General features: G+C 41.8%; 1 protein-coding gene across 2 annotated transcripts in view; it reads left to right on the top strand.

Annotated features, from left to right (window-relative positions):
- TRPM4 (transient receptor potential cation channel subfamily M member 4) overlaps window positions 1-26,679 on the top strand; it is a 163,603-nt gene that overhangs the window by 106,183 nt on the left and 30,741 nt on the right. For both annotated transcript variants that reach the window (XM_040433432.1, XM_040433439.1), the window contains exons 5-13: window positions 5,972-6,138; window positions 6,242-6,419; window positions 7,353-7,417; window positions 8,076-8,258; window positions 8,444-8,543; window positions 8,646-8,764; window positions 20,145-20,519; window positions 23,413-23,538; window positions 24,499-24,628. In XM_040433432.1, coding sequence (XP_040289366.1) covers window positions 5,972-6,138; window positions 6,242-6,419; window positions 7,353-7,417; window positions 8,076-8,258; window positions 8,444-8,543; window positions 8,646-8,764; window positions 20,145-20,519; window positions 23,413-23,538; window positions 24,499-24,628 — 1,443 coding nt within the window. The remainder of the gene's footprint in view (window positions 1-5,971; window positions 6,139-6,241; window positions 6,420-7,352; window positions 7,418-8,075; window positions 8,259-8,443; window positions 8,544-8,645; window positions 8,765-20,144; window positions 20,520-23,412; window positions 23,539-24,498; window positions 24,629-26,679) is intronic.

Here is a 26,679-nt window from a genome sequence, read left to right as displayed (position 1 = left end):
GTGAGTGCTCATCTGGCAGTCATCTAAGTCATATGTCTTAAATACAGATGCTAAAATATGGTCATATTACAGTTATGTATACCTCGTTCTGTACTTTTTGAGTGAAAAAAACCCCCAAACCATTACTTTTCTAAAAACCATTGGACCATTAAACGACTTTGTTCAATTCATCATAGTCCACATTGCTGTTAAGAGGACCGGTCACCAGTGATATCCAGTTCGCATTGTTCACCCGCGAACATATGCGGGCTGCCATCTTTTTTAACAAGTCCGGCGAGGCACAGGTAAGCCCTTACCTGTGCGCAAGCCGGTCTGAAAACAAGTGCAGTCAGCGGGAGCAGGCAGTTCCGAGAACAGCCACCGGGGGCCTTCATCGGACTGTTCTCAGAACTGCCTGCTCCCGGTGACCGCATTTGTTTTCAGACCGGCTCGTGGCACAGGCACAGGTAAGGGCTTACCTGTGCCTCGCCGGACTTGTGAAAAAAGATGGCAGCCCGCATATGTTCGCGGGTGAACAATGCGAACTGGCCATCACTGCCGGTCATCTTTCCTGACGTATCTGTTTTCGTAAGTACTTGCATTTCCCTTGTAATAGCAATTCTGGAGAATCTATTCTTATAACTGTTTGTTATGTCATGCTTCTGTTATTCCAACTACAAATTTATGAATAATTTGCCAATTTAGTTGTTCAGAAAGTCCATGAGGAGACGGAGAGGAGGATGGGAATGGGATTGGCTCTAGCTTACAGTTAATTACAGTGACTTTCCTCACACCATTGCTCTCTTGGGATGTGAAAGGAGGGCGCACCCTTTCGTCAGGGGGTGTAGAGTGCAATGGCCAGCATATGGTGTAGGAGTCAGAAAACCAGGCCAGTGGTAGAAGAACAAATGCTTCTTTACTGTAGTGCAAATGAGCTCTTATCAAGCTCTGCCTCTGATGCCACTAGATGTAAGGCAGCTATCCTATAAGTCAATGTTCGACCCTTCAAATAGGCCTTGAGACATGTCTTGGATAATAATTGAGCCAGTATCTCATCTGCAGACAGGTGTTTCAGGGTGATTGCCCCTCACCAGTGCAGAGCAGAGAGTACGGACTTAACTGTAGTGCAAAATAGAAGTTGTAGTACATCCAACTATACCAACCACAGTTCCAACTGTAAACAGTGCAATTCTCTCCCAGATAGCGATATATGGATTTATGGAAAGGATGGGAGTTATGGCCCTCTTCTCTCTCTCTCTGTCTCAAGTCTCCTGTAGAATCTATGGCGGGGAATAATATTCGTGTAATGGCTGTAATGTCCACTGCGGGATACAAGGTTTTAGAGACATGACTGTCCAAGTATGTCCAGGTGTGAAGGGTGTTTAACAGTGTCACTCACTGCAGTAAAGTCTTCATAGCTTTTGGTAGCAGGTTACCTTAGTGACTCCAATGCTCGGCCATGCAGACTCTAGGGGGCACATTTATCATTCAAAGGGGTTCTCCGGGAAACTAAACTAAATTAAAAAAAGAAATATTATGTCATAGTAAAAACATTCATAAGTATGTTTATTTATCAAAATAAGCTCATTTTCCCTAGGGAGTTATCTTTGTGGGACCCTAAAATGGCTGCCATCAGGTCATTGCGTCAGAAACACGTCCTAAAATGCCCAGTACATTCACTAGGACGGGCTGCGTCAACACTAGCAGCTCGAGACACTGTTCAGCCTGAGGTAACAGCTACTTCCTGGTGGAGCTGACTGCTAGTGAGATGTGAACGCGCATATTAGAGCATACGCACTGTGCTTAGGCAGTTCCCAGTGAAGAGGAAGGGAGAAAACAGTTCCCTGGAGACTGTGTTTGCGATCCGTCTCAGGCACCTGGCAGGGCTCTGCGGCACAGTTTTAGGTTCTGTGCTGTGATTCGTCCGTATGTCGGTTTTTCCGTTCCGCAAAAAAATAGACCATATCCTATTATGTCCGCATTACAGACAAGGATAGGACTGTTCTATTAGGGGCCAGCTGTTCTGTTCCGCAAAGTACGGAATGCACATGGACATTTTTTGTGCACCGCAAAATACATACAGTTGTGTGCATGAGGCCTAAGATGTAGCTCTTGGACATAAATGTATTAACATCTGTTTTCTGCAGCCTAGAAATGGATATTGTAATAGATATATTGCCACCTTACAAACCAGCATTGTGATCACACAGCCGAGAAATCTGTGTTTTAGATCAGCTGTCAAAATTACGCCTGGGTAGGAGCTGGTGTGAGATGCAACTTTTTTGCGAAATTTTGAAAAGTTGCAAAACATATATGAGCCATAATCCCGGACTAATCTGATGTTCTCGTCTAGAAAATAGAACTCATGAGGAATTGGCGGAGGCACACAAAAGTTGTAACTACCGGCAAAAAGTCGCAAAAACTTTGCGACTTTTTTTAGATTAAAAACCAGGCGTACCTAGCTTGATAAATCAGCCCCTAGGTTCTTTAGTTCTCTCCTTTGTCTTACTCCTTCTCTCCTCCTGTAGATCATGCAGAAATTGGTGAGTCTCTGTAGCTTTTTGGGCCTAAGAAGAGCAAGCACATTGACTTTGCATCCTCTGTCTTTGAACTATAGTCTAGATGTTCCTAAGGTAGAGGTGGAGCCAGCCACCACCTAGCTTCCTATAAGAGCTGAGCCAGGATTATTAACCCTGGCTGTGACACCCATAAACAGCTATGCTGTTGCAATTCATAACATAAAAATGGATAGCATAACATTACATAACAAACCATATATACTCCTTGCTTCGGGGTACTGCAGTTGTACTATTCTACTTGTCAAACGCGTGTGTCCCTACAGTCTGCCATTGCCAGCAATTATTGGACAGTGTCAAACTGTGCAGGGACACACCCTAACTGGAAACATCGAGCTTCCAATTTATTCTTAAACTCCTATTAAGGAACAATAGAAGAATGGAACAAAATAGAGTCTGAAGAATAGATGCTCCAAAATTTTTATTTCATGTGGAATACAATTATTTACTAACAGACATGTCAGGAATATTGACAGGCCTTCTTTAATTTGTGGCAAGAAATCAAATGCCAAGGAATAGCAATGCAGATTCTGTAAAGCAAGAAATATGATATGCCCTAAGTCTCTACTTAAAGACGCGCAACTTTTGGTGTTTACAGAAAACAAAATGACTGCTGTCTTCTGAGAATAGCATGTTTGGAAGGGTATTAGTTACTTTGTGCCATCCATTGAGTGTAAAATATGCTGTATATTTGGGTGCCACACGCTCTAAGCTGCCTCACTGCAAAAGATAAAACATGTCCTACTCTTTTCCTGCATTTTGCGGATCACTGACCCATTAAAGTCAATGCAGCATGCACACGACTGGTATCTGAGTTGTGCAGAACTGTGGTTTGCTGTCTGCAAAACAGACATGGTCGTTACACGCAGTGATTATGTGGATACTGTGCACACTGACTTATTGTGTTGCATTAATCTAATAAAGAGGATAAAATTCTATAAATTCTGATGAGAATGGAGCAACCCTCTGGCTCATTCTCGTTTATTGAGTGGATTCTCTTAGTTTATTAGACCTTTCATATAATGCAGTTGAAGGGGTTGTCTAGACAACCCATTTTATGTACCCTGTTTTAGCAATCTGACATAACTTAGAGGAGTCCTTGGTTCAGAACCTCCATCTATAACCTGAAGCATCAAGTGGCTACACTGATAACCCATAGAGTACACTGGGCACCAGGGGCGGACTGGGAACTTAAAGTGGCCCTAGAAAAAATACTAAAAGTGGCCCCGTTTTGTAGTCAGGTCCAAATTAATGGAAGGTAGGGCCACCTATACCATATTGTGGCACATTATACCACCCCAACAGAGCCAAATACCACAGTCCATCACAAGATACTGCCAGCAGCACAGAATACATCCCTATAAAGCTTCCACTGGCCGGCCATTAGGAGGGCATCGGCCCACCGGGAAATTTTGCAACAAGGGTTGCAACATTTAGAGCATATTTTTGAGACATTTGGTTCAGTTCTACAACATTTGGTGAGCCTCGCCACTTTTTGAATTGGAGTGAAAAAGTAGGTAAGGATTTCAGATTAGAACGCCTTTAAAGGGAACCTGTCACCAGTTTTATGGTGTCCTAACTAAGGGCAACATAAATAAGTGACTGATTCTCTTAGCACAATGCTGGGTCACTTTCTTTAATTGACCTAGTCAATCTGCCAACATCTTGTATTGAAAAGCTCCAGCTGATAATGATGAGTCATGAATATTTATGAGCTCCTGACTCTCTCCGCCTACCTGCTGCTGAATGACAGTTATTTTCTCTGAATCAGCAGCAGGTGGGCAGGGGAGTGGCTATAGCTCTGAATTAAAAATACGCTGGACTTAACGACATCACGCTGGACTCAAATCAGCTCATTAGCATGTGGCATCTTTATGTGTATATTATGAGATAACCATCTGTCACACCAGTAAGTGAATACATCTAAGCCTACTCAGAGATGAGGTATACGGGAAAGATCTGCACCTGTTCTGTGTTTTTGACCCGCACCTGGTTTTGGCTCACAATAACTGATGGAAATAACTGAACAAATAACTAAAGTAAGAACTTGGCCTAAGGGCTCATGCACACGAACGTGTGTCGGCCATGCCTGTATTACGGCCCGCAAACAGTCGGTCCGCAATATATGATCACAGATGCGGATCCATTCACTTGAATGAGCCCGCAATCCGGAAGATACGGTGCGGAGGCATGGAGCAGAAGGCCACAGAAACACCACGGAGTACTTCAGTGGCATTTCGGTCTGTGCCTCTGCACCACTAAAAATAGAAAATATTTTTTTGTGGTTCAGACGGATCAAGCTGAATGGGTCTGCATTCGTCAGCCTTGGTCACATGGACAATGCATGTGCATTGGGGACTGCAATTTGCGGTCCCCAATGCACTGCAGGGGCAGCACACGTTCCTGTGCATGAGCCCCTAGTCTCATTGATAATTTAATTTATGATTTAAAAAGTCGCAAAACAATTGCATCTGGCGTACAACACATTGCACCTGCCCCAAGTATATTATTACTGTGCGCCATTTCAAAAATTTGGTGCAATCTCACAAAGCAATGACAGACTTAAAACTGACACCAAAAACACTACAAATGATAAATTCCCTCATTAATTTCTTAAGTTTTAGTTGGCATGTTCTACTTCACATTACAGCTGATCATTTTTTGGGGGGAGGAATTCTTCTAACAAAGCTTAATTGAAAAAATTGGAAAACCCCTCTTTCGACTTTCATCTTCTTCTTCTCAAGTTTCACCACTTTTCAACCTCTGCTCTTTCTTTCCATTCACAAATCTAACACCTTATCCTTGTTTTAAATTATTCTTCCTTCCTTCTTCCCACAAAGACTATGGGGGTCATTTATTAACATATTCATGCCACTTTTGGCATATATCAAATGCAGATTTTGCATGCCACTTTGCTCCAAAATTTTTGACTTTTCCCTCTCACACAGCTAAGCAGACGGGTGACAGGTCAGTCTCTTTTATCATTTTCCCCTTCAGTTTGTGGAGTGGAAAATGGCTTAAATCTACGTCAGCAAGGGAGCTGGTATAGATTTACGTCTGTCACGTGGCCTCCTGGAGGAAGCGGCAAAGTGATGTAGAGGCCTGTGTCTCCAGCAGCACAGAGAGACTTAAGACCAGAATGGAAAACACTTTGGTCTTAATAAATGCCGACCTATAATTTTGCTGTTTACTTCTTTTGTTTTCTCATAAATTTACCAAACTTTTGCAACTCTAATTCCTGGCAGATCCTACTGGCAAGGTCTTCTTGACCTTGCTCAATCCAGTATATTATACTTGTTTGCACTTGACTTGTTCTAGCTTTATGCTTTATCTTATTACACGTCTTTCTTAAATAACCTAGTTAAAATGAATACAACATAAAAAATAAGATAAATTTAACACTGTTATAATGACAGGTGCCTGGATCATGACTGGTGGATTGCAGGTTGGCATTGGAAAATATGTTGGTGAAGCTGTCAGAGACCACGCCACTGCAAGCTCCAATTCTAGGACTAAAGTGGTGGCAATGGGCATTGCACCCTGGGGAATTGTAAATAACCGTACCAGCCTTGTGAACCCTAAGGTGAGATTTTACTGGTTGAGAGCTATGCTCCATTTTCAGGTGACAAACAGATATATCTATTGTAGACCATTCAGTGACTCATTGTTGACCTTGATTTACACAGGGATCTTCTCCTGCAAAATACTATATGAAAAATGTGGATGGACCAACATATTCTTTGGACAACAATTATTCAGTCTTCCTTTTAGCAGACGATGGAACCAATGAAAAGATGGGAGGAGAAACCAGCTTTAGATTCAGGCTTGAGGAGCACATATCTCGACAGAAAACTGGAGTTGGCGGTGAGAAGGCTTTATTGAAGGACATGACTGAAAGAAACATAGTGCAACAGCTGGCAAAATGATTATTTTAACTTGCCCTATATACTATATTGTCTTAAAGGGCATTTTCCCCTAAAACAAAACAAAAAAGGCCTCTTAAAGGCTAAAACAAAATTATATTTAAAAATGTTTAGTGCTGTTGAAAAAAACATTTACCTCATGGATCCCCCAGTGCTCAAGTACCAATGCTTTCTTATCCCCCACTGCTCTCAGCTGTCTGGTCCACCGATGATATTTTAACTTGGGTTTGGGGATATCATCACTAGATCATCGAGCAGAGAGGGGCAAGAAACGACCAGGGGGTTCATGAGGGGAGTACTGCTTTTTACATTTTTATTGAACACAATTAGCAATTTTGAATAGAATTTTTATTGCCCAGAAAATCCTAATTTATCCTTCATTTTATCTATTCAGCTCAGTGAAAATTTGAACATCGTTATAAATTATGAAGTCATTAGCAGTGCTGTCTGGGAAAACTGTTGGGCTTCCCAACAATCTGCTGCTCTGTCGTCCTGTGTAAAGGAACCTTTAGTCTCTCAACTTTTCTGGGACACTAAGGGCTGTATGACACCAACAGATTATCTGACAGATTTTCTGACCAATCATTGGTCACATGGCCTATTACACACACAAATCTTTTGTTATACACACTAACTATTGGTCTGATTGGACAGATATTGTCAGATAATCTGTTGGTGTACTACAGCCTTAAGAATTGTAGAGGACAAATTAAGGATTTACCGTATATTTTAAGGAAAATCCTGTCTAATTTACCGTAGTTTTTAAAAAATCACAAAGCTACAATTTACTGTATATTAATTTGCTATTATTAAAATTATTTAATTTCTCTTTTAATTCTAATTTGCATGTCTTTCAATGCTTGTTGTTGTTTAGGCAAAGGAAGCATTGAAATCCCAGTTCTGTGCATGCTTATTGCTGGAGAGTCTAAAATGTTGGAGGTAAGGATCTAGTAAATGAAATAAAATCAGCTCCTATTTATGTTAGAAGAAACCAATTGAACACAATACTAGTTTTCTGAAAATTCTCTTGGTTGGACACCTGGGAAAACAGAGTTGCCTTTCAATAATGTTACCTAAGTTCTTGAACATCTTCTTGCCCACCTGTGCATTCTTCAACTTTTTCTTTTCATTCTCCTTCCACTTGTTTTTTGACCTTTTCTTGTTCTCCTTCTTACCTTCATTGTCCTTCTCTTCTCCTTTTCCTTCTTCTTCCTCTTTTTATCCTCCTTCATCTACCTTTTCATCTCCTTTTTACTTCCTCCCTCCCTTTTTCTTCTTAATAGTCTTCTACTACTACCACTGCTCTTTTTTTTTTTCTTGCTTTCTTCTTCTGCTGCTTCATTTTCCTGTTCATTACCCCCTTTTTCCTTACCTTCTCTTCTATTTATCCTGCTTCTCCATCTTTTCTTTTTCATACTCCTCTTCTTATTCTCATCCACCTTATTATTCTGCTCCCACACTTCTTCCTTTTTTTTCTCATATTTCTTCTAATCTCTTACCACTTTCTCTTCAATGTCCACTCATTCATAACAACTTTTTGGGTCATGTTATAAAAGTTCTATAATTGATTCCAACATTTCTTTTTTAAATTACCTAGAGAGTTTACAAAGCCACAATGAGCCCCATCCCATGTCTTCTGTTGGCCGGTTCTGGTGGAGTTGCCGATTGCCTGGCTGAAATTATAGAAGAGTCACTTACCATGGAATCTATCCGTAGCCTGATAGAAGAAAAGTTGAAGCAACACTTCCCGGAAGAGAACTTGACAAAAATGATAGGAAAGGTTGGTAGAATTTTTTCATATTTCATAAAATATTGAGTTTTTTTTTCTTATGAATCACATGATTGCTAATGTCTGTAATTGACTCAGTGAACATTGTACTTAAACTATATCCTTATGAAGCTTGCATTAAAAGGCTGATACATATGTTTAGATAATGGTATGACAAATTCTTCTTTGAAATTCAGATTGAGAAAATTGTTGAAAATCGAGATCTGGTCACAGTATATTCCGATGCTGATGGGACAGAGGATTTTGAGACTGTGATTTTGAAAGCTCTAGTAAAAGGTACACCAGTAATGTTTGACAGTATTACATTATATATATATATATATATATATATATATATATAAAAACTGGCCATTAAATACATTTCTGATTATAACACAGCTTGCAAGAAGCAATCAAGTGATGCCACAGAATACTTGGATGAGCTGAAGTTAGCTGTAGCCTGGAACAGGGAAGACATTGCCAAGACTGAATTGTTTCACGGCGAAATTCACTGGAGGGTACAGTGCCAATATAAATATTTTTCATCTGTGTTTATATATATATATATATTGTGCTTGCTATTCTAGTGTTTAAAACAAATCCATTCATTAGACTTGGTGGGTATTACTGAGTTGACGGACCAGTGGCAAGATAAATTCATTACAACACTGATGGTCTGCGGTGGTGGTCTCTAACCTGTGGCTTTCTAACTGTTGTAAAACTACAGCTCCAAGTTTGCCAGCATGCAGTTTTACAACAGCGGAAGAACTGTAAGTTGGAGACCACTACTTTAAAGGTGTTCTCCGGGAATTAAGAAAATGAAAATACTTAAATATTACTTTGGAATAAATATATTCCCAAATACCTTTCATTATTTATAAGGGCTCATGTTGTCTATTAAGCAATCATCAGGGGAAATAAAATGGCTGCCGTCCTATTAGTACACACAAAATCTGTCCTAATCACACAGCAGGACAAGTTACTTCACAACACTGAGCTAAAGAGCTGCACCATCCTCCTCTCTGCTCTACTTGTCAGGGATTATGATCCTTAACACAGCTGATAAGATCTTCAGCTGAATCTCTGGAGAAATGGAGTCCATGATGAGACATGAAGTACAGAGAGGATGGACAGGACATACTGTGGGGCTGTGGTAAAATGAAGACTGCATATAATAGCTGCTGCTCATTATCCACACCCTCCCCTCTGTACTTAATGTCTCTTCATGAACTCTTTTCTTACAGAGATTAAGCTGAAGATCTTTTCAGCTGTATACCGACAAACAGAGAAGCTCTTTAGCTCTGTGTTGTGAAATAACTGCTGTGTGATTAGGACAGGTTTTGTGTGCACTAATAGGACGGCGGCCATTTTATTTCTCCTAATGATTGCTCCCTAAACAAAACGAACCATTATAACTAATGAAAGATATTTGGGAATATATTTATCATAAATTAGTATTTTCATTTTTTTTATTCCCGTAGAACCCCTTTTAAAGAATAATCCAGTTAGTAGAGTAGTTAAAGGAACACTCCAGGCATAGTAAAAATCCATTCATTACCTTGTGCCTTGAGGGATTGAGAGTGACAGCTTGACACAGCGATTCAAAATGTACCAAAAATTTCTGTGCATCACCCCTTCAGGCCCTCCACTAGGGATAAATGCAGTGTATCAGTATTGCCTAGAGTTGGGGTGTACAACCTGCGGTCCCTAGAGCCATGGTTTGCGTGTTTCTGCCCGGAGCGCAGCACTGCGGATGGATCACAGGTTTTTCTCCTGCACTGTAGCAGGAGCGGAAAGGGTCCCCGGCTATTAGTGAGAGCGGGGAAGCCTAGGAGAAGACAGAAGCGCTTTATCAGCGCTTCTGCCTTCTCCTCTGAGCGCTCTGCAGTGTGCACCCGGCGATCACGTGATTGCTGGGTGTCTTGGGGGCAGAGGAGCGCAGAGCTGCAGGTCAGTAGACCCTGATCAGCTCTGCCCTGGTACAAAGTCCCCAGCAGGCTGGTTTCCCTGTAACTGGGTCTCCTTTGAATGCTCCAGTTACAGTGGAAATAGTAAAAAAAAAGTCACTTATTGTCCCCCAAAGGTCTTTCAGTGACCTCTTGGGGACAAATTACAGTCAGGTCCATAAATATTGGGACATCAACACAATTGTAACATTTTTGGCTCTATACACCACCACAATGGATTTGAAATGAAGCGAACAAGATGTGCTTTAACTGCAGACTGTCAGCTTTAATTTGAGGGTATTTACATCCAAATCAGGTGAACGGTGTAGGAATTAAAACAGTTTGCATATGTGCCTCCCACTTGTTAAGGAACCAAAAGTAATGGGACAATTGGCTTCTCAGCTGTTCCATGGCCAGGTGTGTTATTCCCTCATTATCCCAATTACAATGAGCAGATAAAAGGTCCAGAGTTCATTTCAAGTGTGCTATTTGCATTTTGAATCTGTTGTTGTCAACTCTCAAGATGAGATCCAAAGAGCTGTCACTATCAGTGAAGCAAGCCATCATTAGGCTGAAAAAAACAAAAAACAAACCCATCAGAGAGATAGCAAAAACATGGTGTGGCCATGGCGTGGCCAAAACAACTGTTTGGAACATTCTTAAAAAGAAGGAACGCACCGATGAGCTCAGCAACACCAAAAGACCCGGAAGACCACGGAAAACAACTGTATGGAACAGAAGACCGGCACTTCACAGGTGGAATCTTCAAACTTTTATTTCAGCATAGGAGGAAATAGCACAGATGCGACACGTGTTTCGGCTCAGGTGTGAGCCTTTGTCAAGCATAATGAACTATTGCATGAAACACATTTAAATAGGCCGCCTACATGGGCGTCGAACGTGATGAAGTCACATCACCATGGGAACGGAGATACAAATCATAAGGTGCAACAATTCTCTACATTGTTGCAACAAGGTACTATGCTGTATGTGATACAATTACATCTTTAAGAGTATTACAGAAAAGAGAAGTGCCGACTGCTTTCCCCTTTTTGGAAAACAACTGTGGTGGATGACCGATTAATTTTTTCCCTGGTGAAGAAAACACCCTTCACAACAGTTGGCCAGATCAAGAACACTCTCCAGGAGGTAGGTGTATGTGTGTCAAAGTAACAATCAAGAGAAGACTTCACCAGAGTGAATACAGAGGGTTTACCACAAGATGTAAACCATTGGTGAGCCTCAAAAACAGGAAGGCCAGATTAGAGTTTGCCAAACGACATCTAAAAAAGCCTTCACAGTTCTGGAACAACATCCTATGGACAGATGAGACCAAGATCAACTTGTACCTAGAGTTGTTGCGATACCAAATTTTTGATTCGGTTTCGATACCATGAAAAAGTATTGCGATACTCGATACCATTCGATACCATGCGAAAAAAATAAACAAAAAAAGCCACGTGCATTCCTCATTTTTAAAAATGGCGAATCGCGCAGTTTTTATTTTATTTTTTCTGTTCCGGCATTCACCACCTAGATTTTTTTTTTATATTTTAATAGTTTGGACTTTTCTGACGTGGCGATGTAATATGTTTATTTATATATTTTATATGTGAAATTGGGAAAAGGGGGGTGATTTATACTTCATATTTTAGTGGTTTTTTTTTTTTCACTTTTTATTTAATAACTATTTCCCCCCTTAGGGGCTAGAACCTGGGATCTTTCATCCCTTTTCCTATTCACCCTGATAGATCTCTATCAGGGTGAATAGGACTCCACACTGTCCCTGCTGCTCTGTGCTTTGTGCACACAGCATCAGGGATGTTACCATGGCAACCAGGGCTTCTGTAGCGTCCTGGCTGCCATGGTAACCGATCGGAGCCCCAGGCTTACACAGCTGGGGCTCCGATCAGAAGCTGCCACTGCACCACCAATGAGGGGGAGTGGAGAGGTCCCTGTGGCCACTGCCACCAATGATTTTAATACTGGAGGGTTGAGAGGGGCCGGCGCACTGTGCCACCAATGATTTTAATGGGATGGGGGGATTGAGGGGGGGGGGGGCACACTGCACCACCAATGATTTTACCCCTTTATACAGGAGGCGGGTACTAGCAGATCAGCGGCAGTTAACTGCCGCTGATCGCAGCTCCCTGTCAGGGGCAGGGTGCCGGCAATGCGATTCTGCTGACGGCACCCGCCTCCTGTATGAGTTAAAGACTGACTACTGTATATGAGTCCAGACTTTCACTATTAGGCCACACAGAGCGGCGCCCAGCGATGTCTCAGCACTCACCATTTAGTCCTGGGCGCCGCTCCGTTCGCCCGCAGTGCCCCATTACTGTCTCCTCTCCTGCTCCACATGCTGCTGATTACTATCGGAGCGATGGGAGGAGACATCAGCTTCACTAGTGGGCGTTCCTTCTCACTGGCTGTAGCGATGTCCAATCGCAGCGCAGGGAAAAGGAACGCCCACTAGTGAAGCTGATGTCTCCTCCCATCGCTCCGATAGTAATCCTATCATTGGTGGCGCAGTGCGCCCGCCCCTCTCTTCTCATTGCCGCCCCTCCTCCGCCCCTCTCTTCTCATTGCCGCCCCTCCTCCGCCCCTCTCTTCTCATTGGTGGCAGCGGCAGCAGCACAGGGGGAGGGAGGACAGCTTCCTTCTCCCCGTGCTGCTGAGAGAGAACATGAGCGCGCCGATAGCAGCGCGCTCATGTTCAGAGATACTAGACTGCGCAGAAGCGCAGCCCAGTATCGAAAAAACGGAAATCCCGGTATCGTATCGATACCGGGACAAAAGTATCGATTGGGTATCGAAATTTCGATACCCGCAACAACCCTACTTGTACCAGAGTGATCGGAAGAGAAGAGTATGAAGAAGGAAAGGAACTGCTCATGATCCTAAGCAGACCACCTCATCAGTGAAGCATGGTGGTGGTAGTGTCATGGCGTGGGCATGTATGGCTTCCAATGGAACTCGTTCTCTTGTATTTATTGATGATGTGACTGCTGACAAAAGCAGCAGGATTAATTCTGAAGTGTTTCGGGCAATATTGTCTATTCATATTCAGCCAAATGCTTCAGAACTCATTAGACAGTGCTTCACAGTGCAGATGGACAATGACCCAAAGCATACTGCAAAAGCAACCAAAGAGTTTTTTAAGGGAAAGAAGTGGAATGTTATGCAATGGCCAAGTCAATCACCTGACCTGAATCCGATTGAGCATGCATTTCACTTGCTGAAGACAAAACTGAAGGGAAAATGCCCCAAGAACATGCAGGAACTAAAGACAGTTGCAGTAGAGGCCTGGCAGAGCATCACCAGGGATGAAACCCAGCGTCTGGTGATGTCTATGCGTTCCAGACTTCAGGCTGTAATTGACTGCAAAGGATTTGCAACCAAGTATTAAAAAGTGAAAGTTTGATTTATGATTATTATTATGTCCCATTACTTTTGGTTCCTTAACAAGTGGGAGGCACATATAAAAACTGATTTGGATGTAAATGCCCTCAAATTAAAGCTGACAGTCTGCAGTTAAAGCACATCTTGTTCGTTTCATTTCAAATCCATTGTGGTGGTGTATAGAGCCAAAAATGTTAGGCCTCTTTCAGACGGGCGTTGCGGGAAAAGGTGCGGGTGCGTTACGGGAACACCCGCGATTTTTCAGCGCGAGTGCAAAACATTGTAAAAATCACGCATGTTTGGTACCCAAACCCGAACTTCTTCACAGGAAAAAGTGCTAAATAAAAGTGTTCACTGTCCCACAACAGTCTTTTTATGACCCCTTTGGGGACATATTATGTAGCAAAAATATATTTAAAAAAAATAATTGAAAATTCTAAAAAAATAAAAATAAAATACAAATTAAATAAAAAGGAAAAGTGTTTGTTGTTTTTCCAACAGTTTTTTTATGACCTCTTGTGGGACATTTTATGTGGCAAAAATATATTTAAAAAAAAAAAGTAATGAACCAATTATAAAAAAAATACAATAAAATATTAATAAAATACAAATAAAAGGAAAAAATTAAATGGAAAAAGTGCAAAATTTTAAAAAGTGACGGTGTCCCCCAAGGTCTTTTTATGACCTCTTGGGGGACATCTTATGTAGCAGAAATATATTAAAAATTAAGTTAAAAAACAACAATAAAAATAAAATAAAATACATAAAAGAAAAAACACCCACACCAACCAAAACAATCACCATTATTGCCCCATTCACCTGAAACTATACATATTATATAACAAAACGACCTACACAAAATAGGGAACTAATAAAAATTATTTATTTTGGTGTCATTTTGCATATTTAAAGAATAAGGAGATCTAGTTTGAAAAAAAAATACTTTTTAAAAACGTTTTGTACAGTTTCCACCAAAATACTAATTGCTTCAAAAATTATTTTGGTAGTCCAACAAATAAGATTTGTTGTAAAATAAAAACAACCATTTGAAGCACCACGTGTGTCTGGTCATTAAGGCCTTTTCAGGCCGGTCCTTAAAGTGTTAACCAATAAGCGCCTTCCCCACTAGCAAGGTAAAGTGCTTACTGGTTACTGCAGGGCGCCTATATAACTGGATTGGGAGGAGATGGTAATAACCAGTGAGCTCCGTCCTCTGCAGTGAAGAAAAGCACAGATTTATGAATAGGAGGCAGGATGGAAGGAAATGTCGCCACTTTTTCGGTAAAAATGTTTTTAAACAAGTTCCTGCAGCATGGCCTCTGAAATAGAAGATTCATAATTAGGCCGAATGCACACGGCCGTTGTTCACGGCCGTGAGCGGTTCGTGGTGCCGCGGCCTGGATTCCTGCTGAGAGCAGGAGCGCACGGCGTCATTGGTTGCTATGACGCCGTGCGCTCGCTGCTGCCGCCACAGTACAGTAATACACTGGTATGATCTATACCAGTGTATTACTGTACTGTGGCGGCAGCAGGGAGCGCACGGCGTCATAGCAACCAATGACGCCGTGCGCTCCTGCTCTCAGCAGGAATCCAGGCCGCGGCACCACGGACCGCTCACGGCCGTGAACAACGGCCGTGTGTATTCGGCCTTACATGCTCCACACTGCTCTGGTCCTCTGCGCTGCCTCCATCTTCCAGTCCCCGTGCTGTTTACACCTGGCAGTGCCTGGCCATGGTCACATGCACGGCTTCAGTCAATGACTGGCTTCAGAAGTGACAAGCTGCTTGTGGCCACATCACCGCCTAAGCCAGTCATTGGCTGGAGTGGTGTATGACCATGTCCATGCACTGCCAGGTGTAAACAGCGGGGTAGTGCGAAGGACCAGAGCGGTGGGGAGCAGGTAAGTATAACTCTTCGGTTTCAGGGGTTATGCTGCAGCACAATATTTGGGACAATTAATGGGAACAAGTGTTCATAGGAGCGCTGATATCTTATATTTGGCCGGTATAATCTTGCAGCTGATCAGTCGGTAAACAAGGAATTGCTCATTTGTCGGCTGATTTGCATATTTTATCAGGATGAAAGGTGTACGATTTATCTGCAGCACATCTCCCTGTGTTAGGCTATTTTCACACTAGCGTTAATATTCTTCGCTTCCGTTTTGTCCCCAAAAACGGAATAATAACTTCATAAATCAATTTCTACTGTAAAAAAAAAACATTTCCCAAACTCTGGTTCAGTTCCAAGTGGTACCTTGGAACCGAACCCGAGGTCGGGAAATGTTTTTTTACAGTACAAATTGATTTCTGAAGTTATTATGCGAAGTCTCGCGGAGACTTCGCGAAGTAATAACTTCAGCTCATAGGAGCCAATACATTCTAATACTGCATGGAGTGCTCGCTCAGTACAGTATTCAAACAAAGTATTATGCAAATCGACTTTGGATGTTTCATCCGAAGTCGATTCGCTCATCCCTAGTTAGGAGATCCATCAGGCTGTTCCAGCACAGAGCAGCCTTCACCGCTGGATCCCTATTGACTGCAATGAGGTCCGGCTGCGATGCATCCGATTTCCAACATAAATGCTGGGTTTTGGTTAGAGAAAAATAAAGTTTTTTAGTCCAGACAGCAGGATCTCGTAAATGGAGATGTGAACGAGGTCTTACCAGACCCTTGGTGCTGTAGCAGCTGCTTGTCATAATCCCAATTACAATTTAGCTAATTCATCTGTGAGGAAATGTTCAGATGGCTTAAATCCACAGTATAATAAAAATTTGTAGCAGAGCAGTAGTTGAAAACAGGTTGTTTTTGGTTGAAGAGTTTTAATTTGGTACCATTTTAGAGGAGTTTTTTTACTAGTGGTTTAGAAATTTTGAGCGAGGTTTTTGGAAGAATTTTTAGACAAGGTTTTAGAAGCTTTTTGCCACTGTTTTTCTAATCCAGCCCTTGCATAGGATAGTTCTGGATTAGGCTACTTTCACACTTGGGTTGTTGTTTTCTGGTATTGAGATTTGGCAGAGGATTTCAATACCGGAAGAAAGTTTCCGTTTACTTCTCATGCATTCTGAATGGAAAGAGATCCGCTCAGGATGCATCAGGTTGTCTTCCGTTCTGGCAGCATTCTGTTTTGTGCCTGGTCATAAAAACAGAAAAAAATCGAACCGGCAGTGAAAACAATGTAAGGGTGGGTTCACACTAGCGTTAGGGATTCTGTTATGGCTTTCTGTTATAACATGGTTATAACGGAAAATAACGGAATCCATAAGACGGATCTGTTCTTCTGCCATAGACTTGTATTATGACGGAATGCAAAACGGAAGCCTTTAAAAGACATTCCGTTTGCTCTCCGTCCTAATAGAAGTCTATGGGAAAGCATAACAGATCCGTCTGGGTCCCGTTATGCAAGACCGACTTTGTTTTCCGTCTTGCATAACAGGACCCAGACGGATTAGTTTTGATTCCCATAGACTTTCGTCTCCAGGACTTTCAGGACTTGCAGGACTTTTGTCTGCGCGGACACCGAAAGGACCCCATTATAGTCTATGGGGTCTTTAGGCTCCGTTACGCTCAGTTAGGTCTCAGTTATCTGCAGAATCCGTCCTTTCCGTTCTCCTTCTCCTCAACGGAGCCGGAGAACAGAAGAGGAGAAAAGGTGATGTGAACGAGGCCTTAGTCATGCTCACAGCTACGCTTTGTTACAACGTATTAGTGTGGGTAATAACTATCTAGGGCACAAAAGACATTTCTTGAGCCGCGTTCAACTCACTGAAATTTTCCTAAATTGATACATTGTAACACAACTTTTAGCTGCAGGAATACCTCAGACTGGATTTTTTGCCTCTCACTGTAAATAATGAATGTTTCCATTTACTGAAAGCAGCAATTGCAGGAATTGAAACACAGAATATCAGAACATTTTACAACATTATTCAGTAATTCCGTTTCATGTAGATCGTACTGGACAACCCCTTTAACCTTTATTTAGTGACTGCCAAGGAAGCCCTTTAAGTGCATAGAGTATCAGATTGTCATCTGAGATCTTGCTCTGGCGTTTGTGCTGCTAGAACCTTTAGCATGTTTTTTCCTGTTAAGTAACCATAGATCATACGCTTGTCCAATGACAATAGGGCTGAGTACGAGTGGAATGTTTTATTCAGGGTAACGCCCTTTCCTCGCCATTTACTTGCATTCCTTTGTGTAATTTCAGACCAAAGTATTTTTGGCTTTCTGTTAAACTGAACGAACTACGGCCAGGAATAAAAATTAATATCAAAGAGGAATCATAGTGTAATTTTCATCCTGTCCGCAGTTTACATCTGACCTAGATATTCGGCATTGAGTAGATGCTGAGTATTGTAATGGGCCTTCTGACTCACAGATTACTGATATGCCTGCTGTAAAGAGACAGAGTTTTTTTATCAGCCTTAAATACACAGGTTCCTGCAGACATGGATTTCCTGTTGGAAGAATGCACAATTGGCAATTTCCTGAACACATGCTTTCTTATGTACAGTACTTTCTCATGTTTGGTTCAGACTATCATTTCTTATATACATAGGGCCAGATTTATCATTAGCTCAGGTCAGAATAATGGAGTGAAAAAGTCCCAAAAAAGTCCCAAACGCTAAAACTGCGCACAAATTTGCGACTTTTTTCTGCTCTGCACTATGCTCGCCAGTTTTCTGAAAGTGGGCGTGTTTTCTTATGTAAATGAATCTCTAGACAGATTTACTATTGGGACTATTTAAAAAAGTCGCAAAAAAGTCGCAAAAAAGTCCCAATTTCACTCCAGTGAGGACCATGCTTATCTTATGAGACTTTTTAATAGAACATGCGACTTTTTCATAAAAACGTGCGACTTTTTCGTAAAGATGTGCGACTTTTGTAAAGCTGCTTACTGACGGATAAACTGCTACCGTCAAACCACATTTATTACAGTCTTAAAGGGCTGATCATAAATCTGACTTGGCTAAAACTGACTTTAGCCATATGTGAAAGTGGAGTGAGCGGTCAGAGTAATGATAAATCTGGCCCATAGTTTTTCCCCATGGAGGGCCGATCTACATGGGAAGATATAATAGACCAATAGTCCAAGTGCTTATTTCTATTAATTGGCAAGTGTAAATGTGCAGTCATCTGACACATGGGCAACACATTCATTGTGGGGTAGTTATATGCTTATACAGCGCCAACATATTCTGTAGCGCATTACAGAGATTATCATCACTCGCTGTCCTCAGTGGAGCTCACAGACTACATTCCCTATCAATAAGGAATTTCTTTTAAATGTGTGTGAGAAAACCCATGCCAACACAGGCAAAACATGAAAACTCCATGCAAGCGTTGTCCCTGATTGGATTGGAAGTTAGGATCAGACAAATTTTTCTGTGTATTTTATGGGAAAAGCGAAGAAACAGCTTATTTCCAAGGAAAACAAAAGGATTTGGTGAAAATATTCCTTTCACTCAATGCTTCGACATGATCTGTCAGGGGAGAGTCGGGAGCTCCCCATATACATTTGTGTGTCGGCTGACCCCGCTGTTCTTGTCGAGTTTGGTCGACAAAAGACTAATGTGTATAGCCAGCTTAAACAATTTTTGCAGCCTCAAGAAATGCGGATCGGACGCAAACCGAAAATCTGGTCATGTCAATGTAGCCTTATTCTGATTCTAATGCCAAAAACAGCAGTTTTTAGATTGAATTTCCAACTGAATGAAAAATCTGCAAATAAAATCTGTTGATCCATGCTGATTTAAGCCTTATTAACACGTCAGTGTTTTGGTCAGTGATTTCCATCAGTGATTGTGAGCCAAAACCAGGATGGGAGCCTCCACAGACATAAGGTATAAGGGAAAGATCTGCACCTGTTCTGTGTTTAGAGCCGCACCTGGTTTTGGCTCAAAATCACTGACATGTGAACGAAGCATTATCTAAATCTCCAAAAATTTCCATCTTTTATATACTGATGACCTATCCTCTGGATAGGTCATCAGTATCTAAACAGTCGGGGTCCAACACCTGGGACCCCCATAATCAGCTGTTTGAGAAGGCTGCGGCACTCCAGCACTTGTGGTCTTCTCGCAGCTCAACCTAGGCTAGTGAAGACAGGTTGGTCACGTGGCCTGGACCCAGCTCAGCATCATTCAAGAGCTGAGCGTAGTTCCGCAGTCTCTTCAAACAGCTGATTGGTGTTCAGATACTGATATCGGAAAACCCCTTTAATCTCCCTAAAAGTTAAGTCAAATGTGTGTATGGATGCTCAGACAAGCTCTGAGGGTATGTTTATGATGGAGTCTAGATAGTCTCTCTAGACAGAAGTACATTTTAACAAAAGAACAAGTTCCACATTGTCTTTCTTGTGACGAATAATGATATTTTAGTACTATAATTATGCTATATGCGATGTAATCAAATGTGGAGTTGTCATCAGTGAACTTATGGCACCAAGGCCTAAGAGCTTCAAGTTGCTCTATGTATTTGATTGTCAGCATAATTCATTAAAATGACAAGTTAATTATTCTATGAACTGACTTTTGACTCTTCTTTATAGGCTTGTGATCTTGAAGACACAATGACGGACGCATTAGTGAATGACAAGCCCAGCTTTGTAAAGCTATTTGTGGACAATGGGATGAACATTGTAGATTACCTCACATATGGACAACTGGAGGAGCTTTACAGCTCTGTACTGGATAATACGATCCTTTTCCATTTACTTCAGCGCAAACATGAAGAGCACAGAGAGAGTAACAAAGGACAGTATCACCAGGACTACTTACCGGTTGACATGGAAGGCAAAGGACATGACTTCAAGCTCTACGAAGTTGCCAAAATTCTGCGAGAGCTAATGGGTGATGTCTGTTCCCCATTCTATACACATGTGCTTGGAAATACCAAGAACTCTGTCAACAGGAGAAACCCCACTGTATGTACTGACGCCACATATGTCACTCATTTAATTATTTTAAATTATAGCAACCTGTTGCCTTGAATATTCCTTGGTAGAACAAAGTATTGATAAGTAGGTGGCCAGATGGTATGTGCATCATACTCCCTGTGACAAAAGGGAGGAGAGAGTTTGAAACCCACTGATTTCCATGGAGATGTGACAGACCGGAGCAGTCAATGCTTCATTCGATTAAGTGAGAGCACCAGAAGTCTATGGAATTAGTCAGAGGTCAAATAGAGTTGAAGGAATTTGAGGTTCTATCTGAAGAGGTTTAGGCAGGCTGCTGGATTTCCTTAAAGAGACCAGTCCTGTATGCAGACTTACTGGAAATACTTCATGGTATGGAGAGTTATTGGTTATGCTCTATGGGAGAAAATATGCAAAGAGGTACAGTCAGGTCCATAAATATTGGGACGTTGACACAATTGTAACATTTTTGGCTCTATACACCACCACAATGGATTTGAAATGAAACGAACAAGGTGTGCTTTAACTGCAGACTGTCAGCTTTAATTTGAGGGTATTTACATCCAAATCAGGTGAACGGTGTAGGAATTACAACAGTTTGCATATGTGCCTCGCACTTGTTAAGGGACCAAAAGTAATGGGACAATTGGCTTCTCAGCTGTTCCATGGCCAGGTGTGTTATTCCCTCATTATCCCAATTACAATGAGTAGATAAAAGGTCCAGAGTTCATTTCAAGTGTGCTATTTGCATTTGGAATCTGTTGCTGTCAACTCTCAAGATGAGATCCAAAGAGCTGTCACTATCAGTGAAGCAAGCCATCATTAGGCTGAAAAAAACAAAACAAACCCATCAGAGAGATAGCAAAAACCTTAGACGTGGCCAAAACAACTGTTTGGAACATCCTTAAAAAGAAGGAACACACTGGTGAGCTCAGCAACACCAAAAGACCCGGAAGACCACGGAAAACAACTGTGGTGGATGACCGAAGAATTCTTTCCCTGGTGAAGAAAACACCCTTCACAACAGTTGGCCAGATCAAGAACACTCTCCAGGAGGTAGGTGTATGTTTGTCAAAGTCAACAATCAAGAGAAGACTTCACCAGAGTGAATACAGAGGCTTCACTACGATGTAAACCATTGGGAAGGGAAAATGCCCCAAGAACAAGCAGGAACTGAAGACAGTTGCAGTAGAGGCCTGGCAGAGCATCACCAGGGATGAAACCCACCCTCTGGTGATGTCTATGCGTTCCAGACTTCAGGCTGTAATTGACTGCAAAGGATTTGCAACCAAGTATTAAAAAGTGAAAGTTTGATTTATGATTATTATTCTGTCCCATTACTTTTGGTCCCTTAACAAGTGGCAGGCACATATGCAAACTGTTGTAATTCCTACACCGTTCACCTGATTTGGATGTAAATGCCCTCAAATTAAAGCTGACAGTCTGCAGTTAAAGCACACCTTGTTCATTTCATTTCAAATCCATTGTGGTGGTGCATAGAGCCAAAAATGTTAGTTGTGTTGATGGCCCAATATTTATGGACCTGACTGTATCTCCCAAGGAAAACAACCATCTTGTTGAAGTTGCTCTCTATGAGTAAAAAAATTGACTTTTTAACAAGCATTGGGATTTGACAAGGGAATATAGCCAAGCCAAATATCCATCTGTAGACAGCTGTTTCAGGGTGCCTACCCTCTGGCTGGTGGGGGTGATGCCTGGAATGTAGCATCCAGCACCCTGCATAAGCCACCTTCTAGGCATCGTACCCAGCCAGCCAGAATCAGTCTATACTGATGAGGGGCAAGCACCCTGGAACAGCTGTCCACGGATGGATATTTAGCTTGGCTATATAACTTATATAGGCTATAGACCATAATGATTAATGGGATGTGTAAACGTAGCCACACTGCTTTAAAGAGGTATTCCCATCTTAGACATTTAAGGCTTTCAAACAAAATATGTCATAAATACTCCATATTCCACGCTATTCTCTAGATAGACCTCCATCTACCTAGAGAATAGCGATCTGGGACACCTGTTCCCCAGATCCCTCTGCTGCATTTACCATATAATTCAGTGGAGAGGTGGCAGTGATTGTGTGGGGCCCTCTCTGTTGAAGTCTATAAGTGTTATAGAAAGCGATGCACAAGCAGCTCTGTGCACTTCCACATCTCCTGCTGACTTCAATCGATAAGGCTATGTCAAAGTGTGGCCAGCTCTCCAATAACGTGTATGGAGAATGGGGCAGATGAGAAACAGTTAACCTTTTGTTCAGATAGATGAGGGTCCCAGATGTGCGAGGCATTTATGGCGTATCGTTTAGGAAAATTTTGATTCATAACACTTGTGTGGTTCCATTGCTACAAATGTATATCTGTTTGATTTATAACTTGCAAACTGTGCAATTATAGGCTGTGTCTACCATGCAACAATTTTTAATGCTTCATTGCATCTAAAATAAAATAAAAAGCAATTCTGACTTTTCTACCATTGTATCGGTTCAGCTCCTATGAAGGGCTGTGTGTCTCCATGGTTACAGACTACAAAGTCTGTGTAGTCTGATCCTGCAGTCACTCTCCCTTCCATCCATATCCTACTACTTGCCAACCTACCAAATGTACGTGAGCAACAAAGAGTATGACTGGACGCTTGGACTTCACAAAGTTCCTTTGTAGTCTGTAATCATGCACACACAGGTCCCATAGATGCTGTAGATTCAAAACCGTAGGACATTTTTTATCAAGACTGATCGCAAAGATGGACACAGCCTTCAAAGTTAATCCAAAGTTGCATTATTATATTATCTGCTTAAGTTAAAGATATCTACATTACTAGATATTATTTTAAAAAAAAATGTTGTATGTTATTTTTACACAACTTGTTACTGCATCCTTTTCTACAGACAATAAGTAATCCAAACTCAAATCAAAGATATGACACTAAAAAGTCAACATCCCCCTGGATCGATCTCTTCATTTGGGCAATTCTACAGAATCGAAATGAAATGGCAACTTACTTCTGGGAAATGGTGAGATTTAAAAAAAAGCATATTTCTAAACCAGCATACCAAACCCCTTTGCCGAGAAAAGAGAGGGTTTGCAACAGGAGAGAGTGATCGACTGCGTCAAAGGCAGAGGACAGGTCAGGAAGGAGGCAGACTACTGTAATGACGTTTAGCTAGTAGATCATTGACGACTTTGGTTAGGGCGGTTTCAGTGGAGTGATTGGGTCAGAAGCCGAACTGTAGTGGATCAAAGAATGAGTGTGATGAGAGATGGGAGGACAGTTCAAGATGGACATGTTGTTCTAGGAGTTTTTTATGCGAATGGGAGTAGTGAGATGGGGCGATAGCTGGGTAAAGAAGATAGGTCCAGGGAGAGCTTCTTGAGTATGAATGTGATGGTGGCATGTTTAAAAGAGGACGCAAAGAAACCAGTGGCTAGTGGCTAATTGTATCAGAAATAGGTAAGTTGAAGAGCACTTACAGTATACACACCTCTCCTAAAAACTCCAGAAAGTGAAAAACAGAAATATACAAATTTGCAAGTTAAAGAGAAAGCACAAATCATCTTCTCTGAGAGCTAGTATGGTACCCCAAGGTCAATCACTCTAAATGTAGTATACAGAAATGTTTAATAGGCAATGAGGGGCACAGCGTGCATTATGGAAATGAATTAATACAATTAAGAGATAAAAAAAAGATATGGAATGTCATATAAAGAAGAGCTGTTGACTGGTTAGGATCTTTTCTTACACCCCAAAGTGTTATTTTTCTTTAAAAAGTCATGTGATGTGGGCAAACTTTTTTTCTTAGAAAGTTCCCCCAATAATAAGGGTGCCCTGCTTTCCCAGCACAAACAGCAAACAAACACTGCAGACACAGTGTGAGCGAAGCCTAAGAGTTTGCTTTCTGGAGCTGGACCATCATAGTTTCTGTACTTCGTAAGTTGGATAAATTATATCTGTCTCCTATTGGTGCACTTTGCAGGGATCAGAAGCCGTGACCTCAGCACTTGCTGCTTCCAAATTGCTGAAGGAGCTCTCTCGCCTGGAATCAGAAGCTGAGGAAGCATTAGCTATGAGAGAGCTAGCTGCAAAGTTTGAACAACTGGCAATAGGTAATCCGGAGCATGCCATTATCCACATATTTACAGAGGACCTGTAACCTCTCCAGAGATGTCTCTTTTAGCAAATATTTGTATTCAGCGTGAAATAACACTGCAAGAGCATCTTTTCTTATAATGGGTTGTTACTCTGATAGAAGATATAGATAAAAAATGAACAACATGTACCTCTTAACAACTCTGGAGAAGATGACAGGGATTACACATCCACATGCCATGCATTGATTTATTGATCTATATGTTTTGATCAGAATGCATAGCGCCACTCGCCACATCTTTAGAGTGCATTCCTACACTAATGTGGTGCAGCACCACCTGGCAACCACTGCCACAAAACACTACCTATGGGCAATGAGACCCAGGAGCCCAGCAGCATCCCTTCTATCACACTAATCCACTTTGACACTGGGCCAAACCAACCCACAGACACAGGACAGCACCACAGCAACAATGGCTGCCATGCACTGCACCATATCAACAGATTACGAGGGCTCACCTTTCCATATGGCCACAGAAAACAGACGAAGACCAAGTATATATTAAAGGGGTTGTCCGGTTTCATGATATTAATGACCTCAGGACAGGTCATAAATATCAGTTCAGTTATCTGCATGCGTACATTTTGTAGTGGCGGCGCAGGAATACTACAGATTACTCCCCCATTCAAGTGAATGAGATGAACAACTGTAATTACACTGCACCACCACTACAATCTAGGTGGCATGCAGGTAAACACTGAAGAGGACACGGCGATAGCACCAGCACTGCACCTCTTCAAACAGCTGACAAGTGGAGGTGCCGAGAGTCAGACCCCCACCGATCTGATACTTATGCCCTATTCTGTGAATAGGTCACCAATATCATGAAACCAGACAACTCCTACACCTTATGCACTCTCCTGCAAATTAAAAGTACTTGGGTCCAATGAGTGAAGTGCTAATAATCTGAAAAAACATTATCAGGAGACTGCATAAGGGTTGATATCTACTTGGTCTTAGCCTGTTTTCTGGGATGACATGGAAAAGTGACCTTTTGAGATCTGTTCACATGGGGCAGTGCTTCTTGGCAGCTACAGTATTGTTGCTGTAGTGCTGTGCCTGTGGGTTACTATGGCCCAATGACAAGGAGGCTTTTAGACTGCTGGGTGCTGTGTTGTTGTGGTTGCCATATGGTATTGCACCAATTTAGTATAGGGAGTTAATAAGGACCCACTTGAAGTTGACCACCATGATGTGGTAGATTGGGCTGTGCATTTTGATCAAAATGTGTACAAAGTGCCTCATGTTAATAATTATAAATTATGCTCAGTGGCAATAGATCAATGCATGGTAGGTGCAGTGGCATAAGTTAAATAAAGGCAGACCACGACTGCTACAGGTTGCAGTGGGAAGGGGTGGCCAGCACTAATCTCTCCTTCTTCCATGGGCACATTTCCATATATACATATAACTTAGACAACCCCTTTAAGCTTTGTGTTTCGCATTGCATGAGAGTGTTTGAGAGTGTACTGGAATCACTGGTGGTCACTATCCCCATAGCTAGGTCTATGCATAGTGTGCCTTGCTTGTCGGTAAGAGAGTAGAGCATCTCCAATAGCATGGCAACAATAACTGAGAAGACTTCTTCTGCAAGGGAAGTAAGAAGGGACTATATTGTCAGCTGCCAGGAGGGGAAGGAGACTAATTCTGCCTAGAATCCACCCCTCTAGATTATCAACAGCCACGTAGCGACAAAAAATTATGAAAAAGGTATTTTTATGGTAGAAACACTGTTCAGCCAAGTCCATCAGCCAAGAGCTCTACTGTTTCTCAAATGGTCCTCTGATTATCTGAAAGATGTACCAGCTCAGTACTGGAAAGTAGCCAACCTTTACCCACATGGGTGCTTAGCTATGAGAATAATGGAGATGTTAGTGCCATCTCTCCTATTTGACAGACAAATTAGATCTTTTTATAAGCTAGTTTCAGTAGAAGTGTATAGAAGGAACATATTTGATTTCATGCATTGCTGGCATTAGAGGTGATTTACATTTTACAAGCGCCTGT

The sequence above is a fragment of the Bufo bufo genome, chromosome 1 (assembly GCF_905171765.1).
Source record: "Bufo bufo chromosome 1, aBufBuf1.1, whole genome shotgun sequence".
Classification (NCBI taxonomy): Eukaryota; Metazoa; Chordata; class Amphibia; order Anura; family Bufonidae; genus Bufo; species Bufo bufo.
The sequence above is the reverse complement of the archived record's forward strand: the minus strand, read 5'-3'. Positions and strand labels throughout refer to the sequence as shown.